Here is a 16,359-nt window from a genome sequence, read left to right on the forward strand (position 1 = left end):
GGAATAGTTTTCATGAGAGGTTTTAGATAGTTTTACATAATAGTGGGAGTGTTGCTAAAATTCTCAAATTTAAAATATACCTATTTTCTAATCTCTTCTACTGTCACAATGAATTTCTTGAAGGCAAGGCAGTTCTTTTGATGTCAGGTAAATGTTTGTAGGGATTTCTACCCAATAAGATTTACTTTTAAGAATTGAGATGCATCTAGCAATTTCTATATTTGACGTAATTTGTTTTAGAACTTCCTAAAAAGTTAAAAATGCATAAAAGTAGATTAGTTGATTAGGAAGTATTGAATTGCAACAGCACATAGAAAGGCAACTAGTGCAAATCCTATCACAAGGATCAGAACAAAGGTATAATCACTCATCTCTATCTTGGGTTTTTCATTTTTCTCTTCACTAGGGTTGCTTCCTTCCTTTCCTCCACTGCCTTTGCCAGGCCCTGGATGTTGCTTATAGGTTGAGAAAAGAGCACTGGGGCTATATTGTCCCCAGAGCTCTTGTATCCCAGCAGAATTCTGATATTGGCATCCAGCGCAGACTTTGAAGCGGTAATGTGAATTTGTGAGAAAGTTGGAAAAGGAGAATGAAGTGTTCGGTCCTTTGTAGATCTAAATGAAAAAGAGTCAAAATTAAAATTACATTTTCTTACCAAAAAAATAATATGGTATGTTTTTTGACAACAGGAAGCACGAATTAATCCATTCATTGCATAAATATGTTCACAACAAAAATAAAAGTTTACTGTTACTCTCTAATATCCTGAGGACCCAGTACTGTTTAGGTAATTTTCTTCAGTGTAAGAAATAACAAAGACTTGTAACTGTTAAACTTTAATTCCGTTTGGTTTGGAATGAGTTGTACACGTGGTCAGTGGAACCTAAAAATACTACATCCAATAGTAATAAGTTAAATAAATAAGTGAATTGTCCCCAAATAAGTATTATGCACATAAAACTTTAGGACCAGATAGGACTTTTGGATAAGATTTAGTTACTTTAAACATCATAAAAGAATATTGAACTCTTTGATAAGAGCTCAGTCCCCAGCACAATATAAAACTATAAATTACAAAGACTAAATTTACAAGAATTTACCAGGTCAGTTCCTTTTTCACTGATGAGTTGAAGATTGTAAACTATGGAATCTCCTTTTATTGGCTCTAAAGACTCCCATTTGACCTCACAAGTATTGCTATTCAGCTGATGTAATTTAGGTGCTAGGAAAAAAGAATTTCAGTTTAAAGGGTTCCACATTTCCTAGATATCTTGAGAACATTGAAATCTCTCGTACAATTTTCTATGGTCATTAAAAGACAACACATGTAGGCTTAATCTAAACAATATATATTTATAATTCTCATTGTAAAGACTTTTGCTGTACCACCAGGCATCTTAATGTTTGTAATAAAAACTTAAAGCACTTAAAACTATCAGTTAATAATGCATATTTCATTTTTCTAATAAGATCTTATTACAACTTTTATTACTATGGTTGAATCCCTACTGGTATAATCTCTTGCATTGTATTTATATGGTGCATCATACATTTCGACGAATTTTCACGTACATTAATAATTTTATTTTAAGATCAGAGCAACTGAGTGAGGAAAGTAGGGCAGGATCTTTATTTCATGTTATTAATCTCTCTACATTTCAGGAAAGTGGGGCTTAAATATGTAGGAAGAGAGCAAGGTATTACTGTGGTCTAAATCATGTTTACTTGCAATATTTTCCAGTTAGCTTTACACTGAAAACCATTTCATAACAGTGCATGGACTCATGTATGTATGGATTAGAAAAACTGAACTTCACAACTGGGAAGGAAAAAAGCCTCAAAGCTTGAGCTTTCCTGACTGTACATTGGCCTCATTATGTATTATACACAGCACTTTATTTTAATGTTCCTATAAGGAGAGTAAACTCAGAGTTTTATAAATGATCAACTATGTACTAATTACCAAATAGGAAATTAAAAATTTGTACAAAATATGTACCTAATACTAAATTTATGTAGTGTTTATTCAGGTTTAATCAGTGTAATCATGTTTATTAGTTGATGAACTTTGTGTACTAGTCCATTTGGGAAAATATGGATATAGCAAAGAACGGATAGCATGACAAAGTGGAAGGGGAACCTCAATGGGAATTAGGCGCCTACAATTCTAATCTTGGCTCTGCTACTGGTTCACAGTGTCCTTTAGCTAAGTTACTTATCATTTTGGGGACTTAGCTTCTTATTCTTAAAAATGGCAGTGGTTATAGTGTGATTGGCTGGATTAATTGATCTCAAAATATTTTAAAATATTATGATTCTGAAGAAGTAAAACTGTCACTGTTTGCTGATGACATGATACTATATATTGAAAATACTAAAGACTCTCCCAGAAAACTACTAGAGATCATCAATGAATTTGGTAAGGCTGCAGGATACAAAATTAATACACAGAAGTCTCTTGCATTCTATACACAAACGATGAAAGATCAGAAAGAGAAATTAAGGAAACAATCCCATTTACTATCACATCAGAAAGAATAATATACCTAGGAGTAAACCTACTTAGGAGACAAAAGACCTATACTCTGAAAACTATAAGATACTGATGAAAGAAATCAAAGATGACACAAACAGATGGAGAGATATACCATACTCTTGGATTGGAAGAATCAATATTGTCAAAATGACTATAATACCCAAAGTAATCTACAGATTCAATGCCAATATCAAATTACCAATAGCATTTTTCACAGAATTAGAACAAAAATTTTACAATTTGTATGGAAACACAAAAGACCCCGAATAGCCAAATCAATCTTGAGAAAGAAAAATGGAGCTGGAGGAATCAGTCTCCCTGAATTCAGACTATAAAACAAAGGTACAGTAATCAAAAGAGTATGGTACTGGCACAAAAACAAATATAGATCAATGGAAGAGGATAGAAAGTCCAGAGAAACCCACGCACCTATAGTCACCTAATCTATGACAAAGGAAGCAAGAGTATATAATGCAGAAAAAGTCTCTGCAATAAGTGGTATTGAGCACCTGGACAGTTACATGTAAAAGAATGAAAGTAGAACATTCTCTAATACCATGCACAAAAATAAACTCAAAATGGATTAAAGACCTAAATAAGACTGGATACTATAAAACTCTTAGAGGAAAACATAGGCAGAACACCTTCTGACATAAATTGCAGCAAGATCCTTTTTGATCCACCTCCTAGAGTAATGAAAATAAATGCAAAAATAAACAAATGGGACCTAATTAAACTTAAAAACTTTTGCACAGCAAGGAAACCATAAACAAAGTGAAAAGACAACACACAGAATGGGAGAAAATATTTGCAAATGAAGCTACCAACAAGGGATTAATCTCCAAAATATACAAACAGCTCATGCAGCTCAATATCAAAAAATACAACCCAATCAAAAAATACAACCCAATCAAAAAAATGAGCAGAAGATCTAAATAGACATTTCTCCAAAGAAGACATACAGATGGCTAAAAAGCACATGAAAGGGTGCTCAACATCACTAATTATCAGAGAAATGCAAATCAAAACTACAATGAGGTATCACCTCACACCAGTCAGAATGGCCGTCATCAAGAAGTCTACAAACAATGCTGGAGATGGTGTGGAGAAAAGGGGACCCTCCTACACTGTTGGGGGGAATGTAATTGGTACAGCCACTATGGAGAACAGTATGGAGGTTCCTTAAAAAACTAAAAATAGAGCTACCATATGATCCTGCAATCCCACTACTGGGCATATATCCAGAGACAACCATAATCCAAAAAGATACATGCACCCCAATGTTCATTGCAGCACTATTTACAATAGCCAAGACATGGAAGCAACCTAAATTTCCATCAACAGAGGAATGGATAAAGAAGATGTGGTACACATATAGAATGTAATAGTACTCAGCCATAAAAAAGTATGAAATAATGCCATTTGTAGCAACATGGATGGACCTAGAGATTATCACACTAAGTGAAGTAATTCAGACAGAGAAAGACAAATATATTACTCATATGTGGAATCTAATTTTAAAAAGATACAAATGAACTTATTTACAAAACAGAAACAGACTTACAGATATTGAAAACAAACTTATGGATATCAAAGGGGAAACGTGGGGGGAAGGGATAAATCAGGAGCTTGATATGAACACACACACACACACTACCATACATAAGAGATTTAACCAACAAGGACATACAGTATAGCACAGGGAACTCTACTCAATATTCTGTGATAGCCTATATGAGAAAAGATTGTAAAAAAGAGTGGATATATGTATATATATAACTGAATCACTTTGCTGTACACCTGAAACTAACACAACATTGTAAATCAACTATATGCCAATAAAATTAAAATATAAAAAATTATGATTCTGGGAGTATCATTAAATTCTACCTTTCCCTTTGTATCCATAATTACATACTTTTGGTATTCTGTTGTTGAATATTTAAAATAAACCTTACTGTGGAATTTTACATATGAGTTACTGGAACTAAATTAATGTAACCTTCATTATCATGGCTTATAACACTTACCTTTAAGTGTGGCTGGTGGGGTTTTGGTTGTAGTGAAAGTATAGATACCAGACAGCGGCCCCTCACCAGCTTCGTTACATGCCTGGATTTTAAATTTGTATTGCATATATTCACTCAATCTTTGTACCTTGTGAGTCTGACAAAGTCCATGGTAAATGATAGAAAATCTGGAAGTGGGAATAGAGATGGAGGGAAACAATATTATTAATCAACAGTCCTACAGATACAAATAACTCTATATAGCTGACTTAAAACTGGTTTTAAAACCACAATATCCCCTAAATAAATCAACTTGAAGCCATAAAGGTAAAACACAAAAGAAAAATAATCAGGTTGTAAATATCACAATGTGAAGGTGCAGGTTTTTGTATTTCTTTGGTAACTCTATATTCCATAGTATTAATTTATCTTGTATAAAGGAAGAAGTGTTTTGGAAGAGGCAAAAATAGAGAGCTTAATTATCAGTAGGAATTTATGAAAGTATATCTAGCATGTTAATGGGCTGCTTTCACATTTATTATTTAATTGAAACCACGTTGGATTATAGGATTAAGATAGGAAATTTTGAAATTTTTTTTATTATAATACATGCTAAATAGTAAAAATAGTTTACCTGCCAGATCGATCTCCCATTAATAAATTGTAGCTTATAAGGTTGGAAAGTAACCCTTTGCTTGAAGTGCTACCCCATTTCAGTTTGAGGCTCTGGTGCTCATAGACCACACAGTCAAGTTGTGGAGGCTCAGGTGGTACTGGCTTGGATTTTGTTCTTATTAATTGGCTAAAAGGGCTTATTCCATAATGATTGATAGCTTGAATTTTGATTCTAGTGATGAGAAGAAAAAAAATAAACTGTATTAATTTAGATTTAGAAAAGAAAATACATTTCTACATTTAAGCTAACCCCCTAGTAACTCTATGTCGGATATTAACCGTCATATTATACTACTTATTGGAGACAAATTTCTGAGAAAAAACCTTGAATTTGGATAATCACTATTGACATTTCTTGATGAGGAGAAGAAGCTGGCTCTTAGTAATGCCAAAGTTTTCTAAAACAATAGAAGTCTATTTCAAAGAAAATATTATGTAGGTTATATAAAACATACAAATGTATTGTAGAATTGCTCAAAAGTCTCAAAAAACATTTCCATCTACCTAAAGTAAGATATAAGCGACTTACTTGTATGTGGCATCAGGCTGTAGATTTTTCAGAAGACACTCTGTTACTCTATCAACAGTCAAAATTTTTCTGTCTCCATATTCAATATTATATGCAGTGATCGCAGAGCCATGGCAATCTGTTTCTGCCCATTGAATAGCAACGCAAGATGATGACAACTTGGCAGAAACTTTGTTTTCGACTTCTTATAGCACTGTTACTACTGCTGGTACAGTTGCTGGTGTGGTTACTATGCCAGTTCCTCCAAACATTCCAACTCCAACTATATTTACAGCCTGAAAAAGTATACTCTGTTAGAGATTCATTATTACCTTGTTTATGTGTGTAATCCATTTTGTTGCATAAAAACAAAATAAATTTTCTTAAACTCAAATTCTAACAATATGAATTTTAAAAAATTGAGATATAATTTACATATAACATTGTGTAAGTTTAAGGCGCATAGCACATTGATTTGATACATTTATATACTGCAATGTGAAACAATATAGTTCTAACATGCTGACATACACGCAGAAGTCTGTAGGTTGCAAATTTAGGAAAGTAAAGAGTCTAAATATGGAGTTTCCGCGAGGCGGAGGGGAAGATGGCGGAAGAGTAAGATGCAGAGATCACCTTCCTCCCCACAGATACACCAAAAATACATCTACACGTGGAGCAACTCCTACAGAACACCTACTGAATGCTGGCAGAAGACCTCAGACCTCCCAAAAGGCAAGAAACTCCCCACGTACCTGGGTAGGGCAAAAGAAAAAAAGAAAAAACAGAGACAAAAGAATAGGGATGGGACCTGCACCAGTGGGAGGGAGCTGTGAAGGAGGAAACGTTTCCACACACTAGGAAGCCCCTTCACGGGCAGAGACTGTGGGAGGTGGAGAGGGGAGCTTCGGAGTCGTGGGGGAGAGCACAGCAACAGGGGTGCGGAGGGCAAAGCGGAGAGATGCCCTCACAGAGGATCGGTGCTGACCGGCACTCACCAGCCCGAGAGGCTTGTCTGCTCACCCGCCAGGGCGGGCGGGGCTGCAAGCTGAGGCTCGGGCTTCGGTCAGAGTGTAGGGAGAGGACTGGGGTAGGCGGCGTGAACACAGCCTGCAGGGGGTTAGTGTGCCACTGCTGGCCGGGAGGGAGTCCTGGGAAAAGTCTGGACCTGCTGAAGAGGCAAGAGACTTTTTCTTCCCTCTTTGTTTCCTGGTGCGCGAGGAGAGGGGATTAAGAGGGCTGCTTAAAGGAGCTCCAGAGGCGGGCGCAAGCCGCGGCTAAAAGCGCGGACCCCAGAGACGGGCGGGAGACACTAAGGCTGCTGCAGCCGCCATCAAGGGGCCTGTGTGCGAGCACAGGTCACTATCCACACCTCCCTTCCAGGGAGCCTGTGCAGCCCGCCACTGCCAGGTTCCCAGGATCCAGGGACAACTTCCCCGGGAGAACGCACGGCAGGCCTCAGGCTGGTGCAACGTCATGCCGGCCTCTGCTGCCGCAGGCTCGCCCCGCACTCCGCGCCCCTCCCTTCCCCTGGCCTGAGTAAGCCAGAGCCCCCGAATCAGCAGCTCCTTTAACCCCGTCCTCTCTGAGCAAAAAACAGACGCCCTTCAGCAACCTACATGCAGAGGCAGGGCCAAATCCAGAGCTGAGCCCCTGGGAGCTGTGAGAACAAAGAAGAGAAAGGGAACTCTCTCCCAGCAGCCTCAGAAGCAGCGGATTAAAGCTCCACAATCAGCTTGATGTACCCTGCGTCTGTGGAATACATGAATAGACAAAGAATCATCCCAAATTGAGGAGGTGGACTTTGAGAGCAAGATTTATGATATTTACCCCTTTTCCTCTTTTTGTGAATGTGTATGTGTATGCTTCTGTGTGAGATTTTGTCTGTATAGCTTTGCTTCCACCATTTGTCCTAGGGTTCTATCCGTACATTTTTTTAAAAAATATTTTTTCTTAATAATTAATCTTAATTTTAATAACTTTATTTTACTTTATCTTCTTTCTTTCTCTCTTTCTTTCCTTCCTTCCTTCCCTCCTTTAGACAACGAATCATCCCAAATTGAGGAGGTGGACTTTGAGAGCAAGATTTATGATTTTTTCCCCTTTTCCTCTTTTTGTGAGTGTGTATGTGTATGCTTCTGTGTGAGAATTTTTCTGTATAGCTTTGCTTCCACCATTTGTCCTAAGGTTATATCCGTCCCTTTTTTTTCTTAATAATTATTTTTTAATTTAAAAACTTTATTATATTTTACTGTATCTTCTTTCTTTCTTTCTTTTTTCCTTCCTTCCCTCCTTCCTTCCTTCCTTCCTCCCTCACTCCCTCCTTTATTTCCTTCTTTTCTTTCTTCCTTCCTTCCTTCCTTCCTTTCTTTCTTACTTTCTTTCTTCCAACTTCTACTAATTCTTTCGCTTTACTTTTTCTCCCTTGTATTCTGAGCCATGTGGATGAAAGGCTCTTGGTGCTGCAGCCAGGAGTCAGTGCTGTGCCTCTGAGGTGGGAGAGCCAACTACAGGACACTGGTCAACAAGAGACCTCCCAGCTCTACATAGTATCAAACGGCGAAAATCTCCCAGAGATCTCCATCTCAACACCAGCACCCACCTTCACTCAAAGACCAGCAAGAGACAGTGCTGGAAAACCTATGCCAAACAACTAGCAAAACAGGAACACAACCCCACCCATTAGCATAGAGGCTGCCTAAAATCATAGTAAGTCTACAGACACCCCAAAACGCACCACCAGACGTGGACCTGCCGACCAGAAAGACAAGATCCAGTCTCATCCACCAGAGCATAGACACTAGTCCCCTCAACCAGGAAGTGTACACAAACCACTGAACCAACCTTAGCCACGGGGGACAGACACCAAAAATGACAGGAGCTACGAACCTGCAGCCTGCAAAAAGGAGACACCAAACACAGTAAGATAAGCAAAATGAGAAGACAGAAAGACACACAGCAGATGAAGGAGCAAGATAAAAGCCCACCGAACCTAACAAATGAGGAGGAAATAGGCAGTCTACCTGAAAAAGAACTCCAAATAATCATAGTAAAGAGGATCTAGAATCTTGGAAATAGAATAGACAAAATGCAAGAAATATTTAACAAGGACCTAGAAGAACTAAAGATGAAACAAATGATGAACAACACAATAAATGAGATGAAAAAGACTCTAGATGGGATCAATAGCAGAATAACTGAGACAGAAGGATGGATAGGTGACCTGAAAGATAAAATAGTGGAAATAACTACTGCAGAGCAGAATAAAGAAAAAAAAAATGAAAAGAACTGAGGACAGTCTCAGAGACCTCTGGGACAAAATTAAATGCACCAACATTCGACTTATAGGGGTCCCAGAAGAAGAAGAGAGAAAGAAAGGGACTGAGAAAATATTTGAAGAGATTATAGTGGAAAACTTCCCTATTATGGGGAAGGAAATAGTTAATCAAATCCAGGAAACACAGAGAGTCCCATAGAGGATAAATCCAAGGAGAAATATGCCAAGACACATATTAATCAAACTGTCAAAAATTAAAAACAAAGAAAGCATATTAAAAGCAGCAAGGGAAAAACAACAAATAACACACAAGGGAATCCCCATAAGGTTAACAGCTGATCTCTCAGCAGAAACTCTGCAAGCCAGAAGGGAGTGGCAGGACATACTGAAATTGATGAAGGAGAAAAATCTGCAACCAAGATTACTCTACCCAGCAAGGATCTCATTCAGATTTGATGGAGAAATTAAAACATTTACAGACAAGCAAAAGCTGAGAGAGTTCAGCACCACCAAACCAGCCTTACAACAAATGTTAAAGGATTCTCTAGGCAAGAAACACAAGAGAAGGAAAAGACCTATAATAACGAACCCAAAACAATTTAGAAAATGGAAATAGGAACATACATATCGGTAATCACTTTAAATGTAAATGGATTAAATGCTTCCACCAAAAGACACAGATTGGCTGAATGGATACAAAAACAAGACCCATATATATGCTGTCTACAAGAGACCCACTTCAGACCTAGAGACACATACAGACCGAAAGAAAGGGGATGGAAAAAGATATTCCATGCAAATGCAAACCAAAAGAAAGCTGGAGTAGCAATTCTCATATCAGACAAAATAGACTTTAAAATAAAGACTATTAGAAGAGACAAAGAAGGACACTACATAATGATCAAGTGATGAATCCAAGAAGAAGATATAACAATTGTAAATATATATGCACCCAACATAAGAGCACCAAAATACATCAGGCAAATACTAACAGCCATAAAAGGGGAAATCGACAGTAACACATTCACAGTAGGGGACTTTAACACCCCACTTTCACCAATGGACAGATCATCCAAAATGAAAATAAATAAGGAAACACAAGCTTTAAATGATACATTAAACAAGATGGACTTAATTGATATTTATAGGACACTCCATCCAAAAACAACAGAATACACATTTGTCTCAAGTGCTCATGGAACATTCTCCAGGATAGATCATATCTTGGGTCACAAATCAAGCCTTGGTAAATTTAAGAAAATTGAAATTATATCAAGTATCTTTTCCAACCAAAACGCCATGAGACTAGATATCAATTATAGGAAAAGATCTGTAAAAAATACAAACACATGGAGGCTAAACAATACACTACTTAATAACGAAGTTATCACTGAAGAAATCAAAGAGGAAATAAAAAAATACCTAGAAACAAATGACAATGGAGACACGACGAACCAAAACCTATGGGAGATAGCAAAAGCAGTTCTAACAGGGAAGTTTATAGCAATACATGGCCACCTTAAGAAACAGGAAACATCTCGAATAAACAACCTAAGCTTCCACCAAAAGCAATTAGAGAAAGAGGAAAAAAACCCCAAAGTTAGCAGAAGAAAAGAAATCATAAAAATCAGATCAGAAAGAAATGAAAAAGAAATGAAGGGAACAATAGCAAAGATCAATAAAACTAAAAGCTGGTTCTTTGAGAAGATAAACAAAATAGATACACCATTAGCCAGACTCATCAAGAAAAAAAGAGAGAAGACTCAAATCAATAGAATTAGAAATGAAAAAGGAGAAGTAACAACTGACACTGCAGAAATACAAAAGATCATGAGAGATTACTACAAGCAAGTCTATGCCAATAAAATGGACAACCTGGAAGAAATGGACACATTCTTAGAAATGCACAACCTGCCAAGACTGAATCAGGAAGAAATAGAAAATATGAACAGACCAGTCACAGGCACTGAAATTGAAACTGTGATTAAAAATCTTCCAACAAACAAAAGCCCAGGACCAGATGGCTTCACAGGCGAATTCTATCAAACATTTAGAGAAGAGCTAACACCTATCCTTCTCAAACTCTTCTATAATATAACAGAGGGAGGAACACTCCCAAATTCCTTCTACGAGGCCACCATCACCTTGATATGAAAACCAGACAAAGACGTCACAAAGAAAGAAAACTACAGGCCAATATCACTGATGAACATAGATGCAAAAATCCTCAAGGAAATACTAGCAAACAGAATCCAACAGCACATTAAAAGGATCATACACCATGATCAAGTGGGGTTTATTCCAGGAATGCAAGGATTCTTCAATATACGCAAATCTATCAATGTGATAAACCATTTTAACAAATTGAAGGAGAAAAACCATATGATCATCTCAATAGATGCAGAGAAAGCTTTTGACAAAATTCAACACCCAATTATGATAAAAACCCTGCAGAAAATAGGCATAGAGGGAACTTTCCTCAACATAATAAAGGACATATATGACAAATCCAGGGCCAACATCGTCCTCAGTGGTGAAAAACTGAAAGCATTTCCAATAAGATCAGGAACAAGACAAGGTTGCCCTCCTCACGACTCTTATTCAATATAGTTTTGGAAGTTTTAGCCACAGCAATCAGAGAAGAAAAGGAAATAAAAGGAATCCAAATTGGAAAGGAAGAAGTAAAGCTGTCACTGTTTGCAGATGACTTGATACTATACATAGAGAATCCGAAAGATGCTACCAGAAAACTACTAGGCGTCATCAATCAATGTGGTAAAGTTGCAGGATACAAAATTAATGCACAGAAATCTCTTGCAGTCCTATACACTAATGATGAAAAATCTGAAAGTGAAATCAAGAAAACACTCCCATTTACCACTGCAAAAAAAAAGAATAAAATATCTAGGAATAAACCAACCTAAGGAGACAAAAGACCTGTATGCAGAAAAGTGTAAGACACTGATGAAAGAAATTAAAGATGATACAAATAGGTGGTGGAATATACCATGTTCTTGTATTGGAAGAATCAACATTGTTGAAATGACTCTACTACCCAAAGCAATCTACAGATTCAATGCAATCCCTATCAAACTACCACTGGCATTTTTCACAGAACTAGAACAAAAAAGTTCACAATTTGTATGGAAACGCAAAAGACACCGAATAGCCAAAGCAATCTTGAGAAAGAAAAACGGAGCTGGAGGAATCAGGCTCCCTGACTTCAGACTATACTACAAAGCTACAGTAATCAAGACAGTATGGTACTGGCCCCAAAACAGAAATATAGATCAATGGAACAGGATAGAAAGCCCAGAGATAAACCCACGCACATATGGTCATCTTATCTTTGATAAAGGAGGCAGGAATGTTCAGTGGAGAAAGGGTAGCCTCTTCAATAAGTGGTGCTGGGAAAACTGGACAGGTACATGTAAAAGTATGAGATTAGATCCCTCCCTAACACCATACACAAAAATAAGCTCAAAATGGATTAAAGACCTAAATGTAAGGCCAGAAATTATCAAACTCTTAGAGGAAAACATAGGCAGAACACTCTATGACATAAATCACAGCAAGATCCTTTTTGACCCACCTCCTAGAGAAATGGAAATAAAAAGAAAAATAAACAAATGGGACCTAATGAAACTTCAAAGCTTTTGCACAGCAAAGGAAACCATAAACAAGATGAAAAGACAACCCTCAGAATGGGAGAAAATATTTGCAAATGCAGCAACTGACAAAGGATTAATTTCCAAAATTTACAAGCATCTCATGAAGCTCAATAACAAAAAACAAACAACCCAATCTAAAAAAGGGCAGAAGACCTAAATAGACATTTCTCCAAAGAAGATATACAGACTGCCAACAAACACATGAAAGAATGCTCAACATCATTAATCATTAGGGAAATGCTAATCAAAACCACAATGAGATACCATCTCACACCAGTCAGAATGGCCATCATCATAAAATCTAGAAACAATAAATGCTGGAGAGGGTGTGGAGAAAAGGGAACACTCCTGCACTGCTGGTGGGAATGTGAATTGGTACAGCCACTATGGAGAACCGTATGGAGGTTCCTTAAAAAACTACAACTAGAACTACCATATGACCCAGCAATCCCACTACTGGGCATATACCCTGAGAAAACCAAAATCCAAAAAGAGTCATGTACCAAAATGTTCAGTGTAGCTCTATTTACCATAGCCCAGAGATGGAAACAACCTAAGTGCCCATCATCGGATGAATGGGTAAAGAAGACGTGGCACATATGTACAATGGAATATTACTCAGCCATAAAAAGAAACGAAATTGAGCTATTTGTAATGAGGTGGATAGACCTAGAGTCTGTCATATAGAGTGAAGTAAGTCAGAAAGAGAAAACAAATACTGTATGCTAACACATATATATGGAATTTAAGAAAAAAAAATGTATTGAAGAACCTAGGGGTAAGATAGGAATAAAGACGCAGACCTACTGGAGAACGGACTTGAGGATATGGGGAGGGGGAAGGGTGAGCTGTGACAGAGCGAGAGAGAGGCAAACTAGCTACCAAACGTAAGGTAGCTAGTGGGAAGCAGCCGCATAGCACAGGGAGGTCAGCTCGGTGCTTTGTGACTGCCTGGAGGGGTGAGATGGGGAGGGTGGGAGGGAGGGAGACGCAAGAGGGAGGAGATATGGGAACATGTGTATGTGTATGGCTGATTCACTTTGTTGTAAAGCAGAAACTAACACAGCATTGTAAAGAAATTATACTCCAATAAAGATGTTAAAAAAAGAAGAGTTTAAATATTGGAAGGTAAGTGAAGAGTGCTAATATGGACAGTTCAGGAAAAATATACCCAAACCAAAATCATTTACCACACCAAACTTTCTTCCTTTTTTTCAGCTTGTAGTTTCTATCTCTGTTGGCGGTAGCCTGAAATTCACACCCATTCATCAAGTTTCACTGATTTTGTAAAAACTTTTATTTTGAGATCATTGTAGAGTCAGATGTACCCTTTACCCACTTTCCCCCAAAGGTAATATTTTGCATAACTATAGTACAATATTACACTCAGGAAATTGACATTGATAATATTCCATTGATGTTATTCAGATTTCACCAATTTTACATACACTTATGTGTGTGTATTTAGTTCTATGAGATTTTATCACATGTTTAGCTTCATGTGACCACCAACCCAGTTAAGATATAGAAGTTCCATCGCAAGCTACCCTTTTATAGCCACAGTGACATCCTCCCTCCCCCTTTTTCTAATCCCTGACAACCAGTAATTTGTTTTTTGTAACTATAATTTTATTTCAGAATGTTATGTAAATGGAATAATGCAGTATGTGAATTTTTCAGATAAACTTTTTTCAGTAAGCATAATTCTCCTGTGATCCATCAAAGTTGTTGTGTGTATCGATAGTTTTTTTTAAAAAAATATTTATTTATTTATTTATTCATTTTTGGCTGCATTGGGTCTTTGTTGCTGTGTGTAGGCTTTCTCTAGTTGCGGGTAGTGGGGGCTACTCTTCATTGCGGTACACAGACTTCTTATTGTGGTGGCTTCTCTTGTTGTGGAGCACGGGCTCTAGGTGCATGAGCTCAGTAGTTGTGGCATGCGGGTTCAGTAGTTGTGGCACACTGGCTTAGTTGTTCCGCAACATGTGGGATCTTCCCAGACCAGGGATCGAATCTGTGTCCCCTGCATTGGCAGGCAGATTCTTAACTACTGCACCATGAAGGAAGTCCATATATTGATAGTTTGATTCTTTTTATTTTCAAATAGTTAGCCATGGTATGGAGGTAGTACTGTTAGTTTAACCATTTACCTGGTTGAAGGACATCTGAGCTGTTTTCAATTTTTGTTCCTTATAAATAAAAGTGCTATGAACATCCATGTACAGGTTTTTATTGTGGACATCAGTTTTCATGTCTCTGAGATAAGTGCCCAAGAACGTTGGGAATATAGTCAGTGCATGTTTAGTTTTGTAAGAAACTGCCTTACTCTTTTCCAGAGTGGATGTAATTCCCACCAGAAATGTATGAGTAACTCAGTTTCTGCATATCTTTGACAGCATTTAGTGTTATCACTATTTCTTATTTTAGCCATTCTGATAAGTTAGGCATGATATCTCATCGTGCATTTCACCAATGGCTAATGATGTTGAAAATCTTTTCATGTGCTTATTTGCCATCTGTATATCCTCTTCTGTGAATTGTATTTTACTCATTTTCTAACTAGGTTGTGGGGTTTAAAACTGCGGAGTTTTGAGAATTCTTTATATATTCTAGATATTAGTCCTTTGCCAGATATGTGTTTTGTAAAGATTCTCTCCCAGCTTGTAGGTTATCCTTTCATCCTCTCTAGAGGGTATTATGCAGAATAAAAGTTTTTAAGTTTGAGGAGCTCAAATTAATCAAATTTTCATTTTATGGCTTGTGCTTTTGATATAAAGTTTGAGAACTCTTTCCCTAGCTTCAGGAAATCCTGAAGATTTCCTCCTGTAATTTTTTTCTAAAAGTTTTATGTTTTAATTTTTAGTTTTCTATGGTCCATTTTGAGTTAGATTTTTTGTGAGGTTTATGTTGATATTAATTTTTTTTGCCTATAGATATCCAGTTTCTCCAGCATAATTTGTTGAAAAGGGCATCCTTAACTTATTTTCATCTTGTCAAAAATCAGTTAGGCATATTCGTGTAGGTTGATTTCTGTGTTCTCTCTTCTGTTCCATTGACTTATGTGTCTTTCCCTTCACTATTTTTTATTTATGTATTTATTTTTAACGTCTTTATTGGAGTATAATTGCTTTACAATGGTGTTAGTTTCTGCTTTATAACAAAGTGAATCAGCTATACATATACATATATCCCCATATCTCCTCTTTGTCACCATCCCTATCCCACCCCTCTAGGTGGTCACAAGGCACCGAGCTGATCTCCCTGTGCTGTGCAACTGCTTCCCACTAGCTATCTATTTTACATTTGGTAGTGTATATATATCCATGCCACTCTCTCACTTCGTCCCATCTTAAACTTCCCCCTCCCTGTGTCCTCAAGTCTATTCTCTACGTCAGCGTCTTTATTCCTGTCCTGCCCCTAGGCTCTTCAGAACCAATTTTTTTTTTAGATTCCATATATATGTGTTAGCATATGATATTTGTTTTTCTCTTTCTGACTTACTTCACTCTGTATGACAGACTCTAGGTCCATCCACCTAACTACAAAAAATTCAATTTCGTTTCTTTTTATGGCTGAGTAATATTCCATTGTATATATGTGCCAAATCTTCTTTATCCATTCGTCTGCCAATGGACACTTAGGTTGCTTCCATCTCCTGGCTATTGTAAATAGAGCTGCAATGA

At 37.2% G+C, this 16,359-nt stretch overlaps 1 protein-coding gene across 1 annotated transcript in view; it reads right to left on the minus strand.

The window, feature by feature from the left end:
- Positions 1 to 275: 275 nt before the first annotated feature.
- Positions 276 to 16,359, minus strand: part of LOC114905828 (fibronectin type III domain containing protein 3C1-like) — a 46,181-nt gene continuing 30,097 nt past the window's right edge. Inside the window, 5 exon segments of the mRNA XM_029240197.1 lie at positions 276 to 614; positions 1,101 to 1,222; positions 4,567 to 4,733; positions 5,180 to 5,392; positions 5,750 to 6,024. Coding sequence (XP_029096030.1) covers positions 276 to 614; positions 1,101 to 1,222; positions 4,567 to 4,733; positions 5,180 to 5,392; positions 5,750 to 6,024 — 1,116 coding nt within the window.

The sequence above is a fragment of the Monodon monoceros genome, unplaced genomic scaffold (genome assembly GCF_005190385.1).
Source record: "Monodon monoceros isolate NGI ecotype Baffin Bay Population unplaced genomic scaffold, NGI_Narwhal_1 Super_Scaffold_22, whole genome shotgun sequence".
NCBI lineage: Eukaryota > Metazoa > Chordata > Mammalia > Artiodactyla > Monodontidae > Monodon > Monodon monoceros.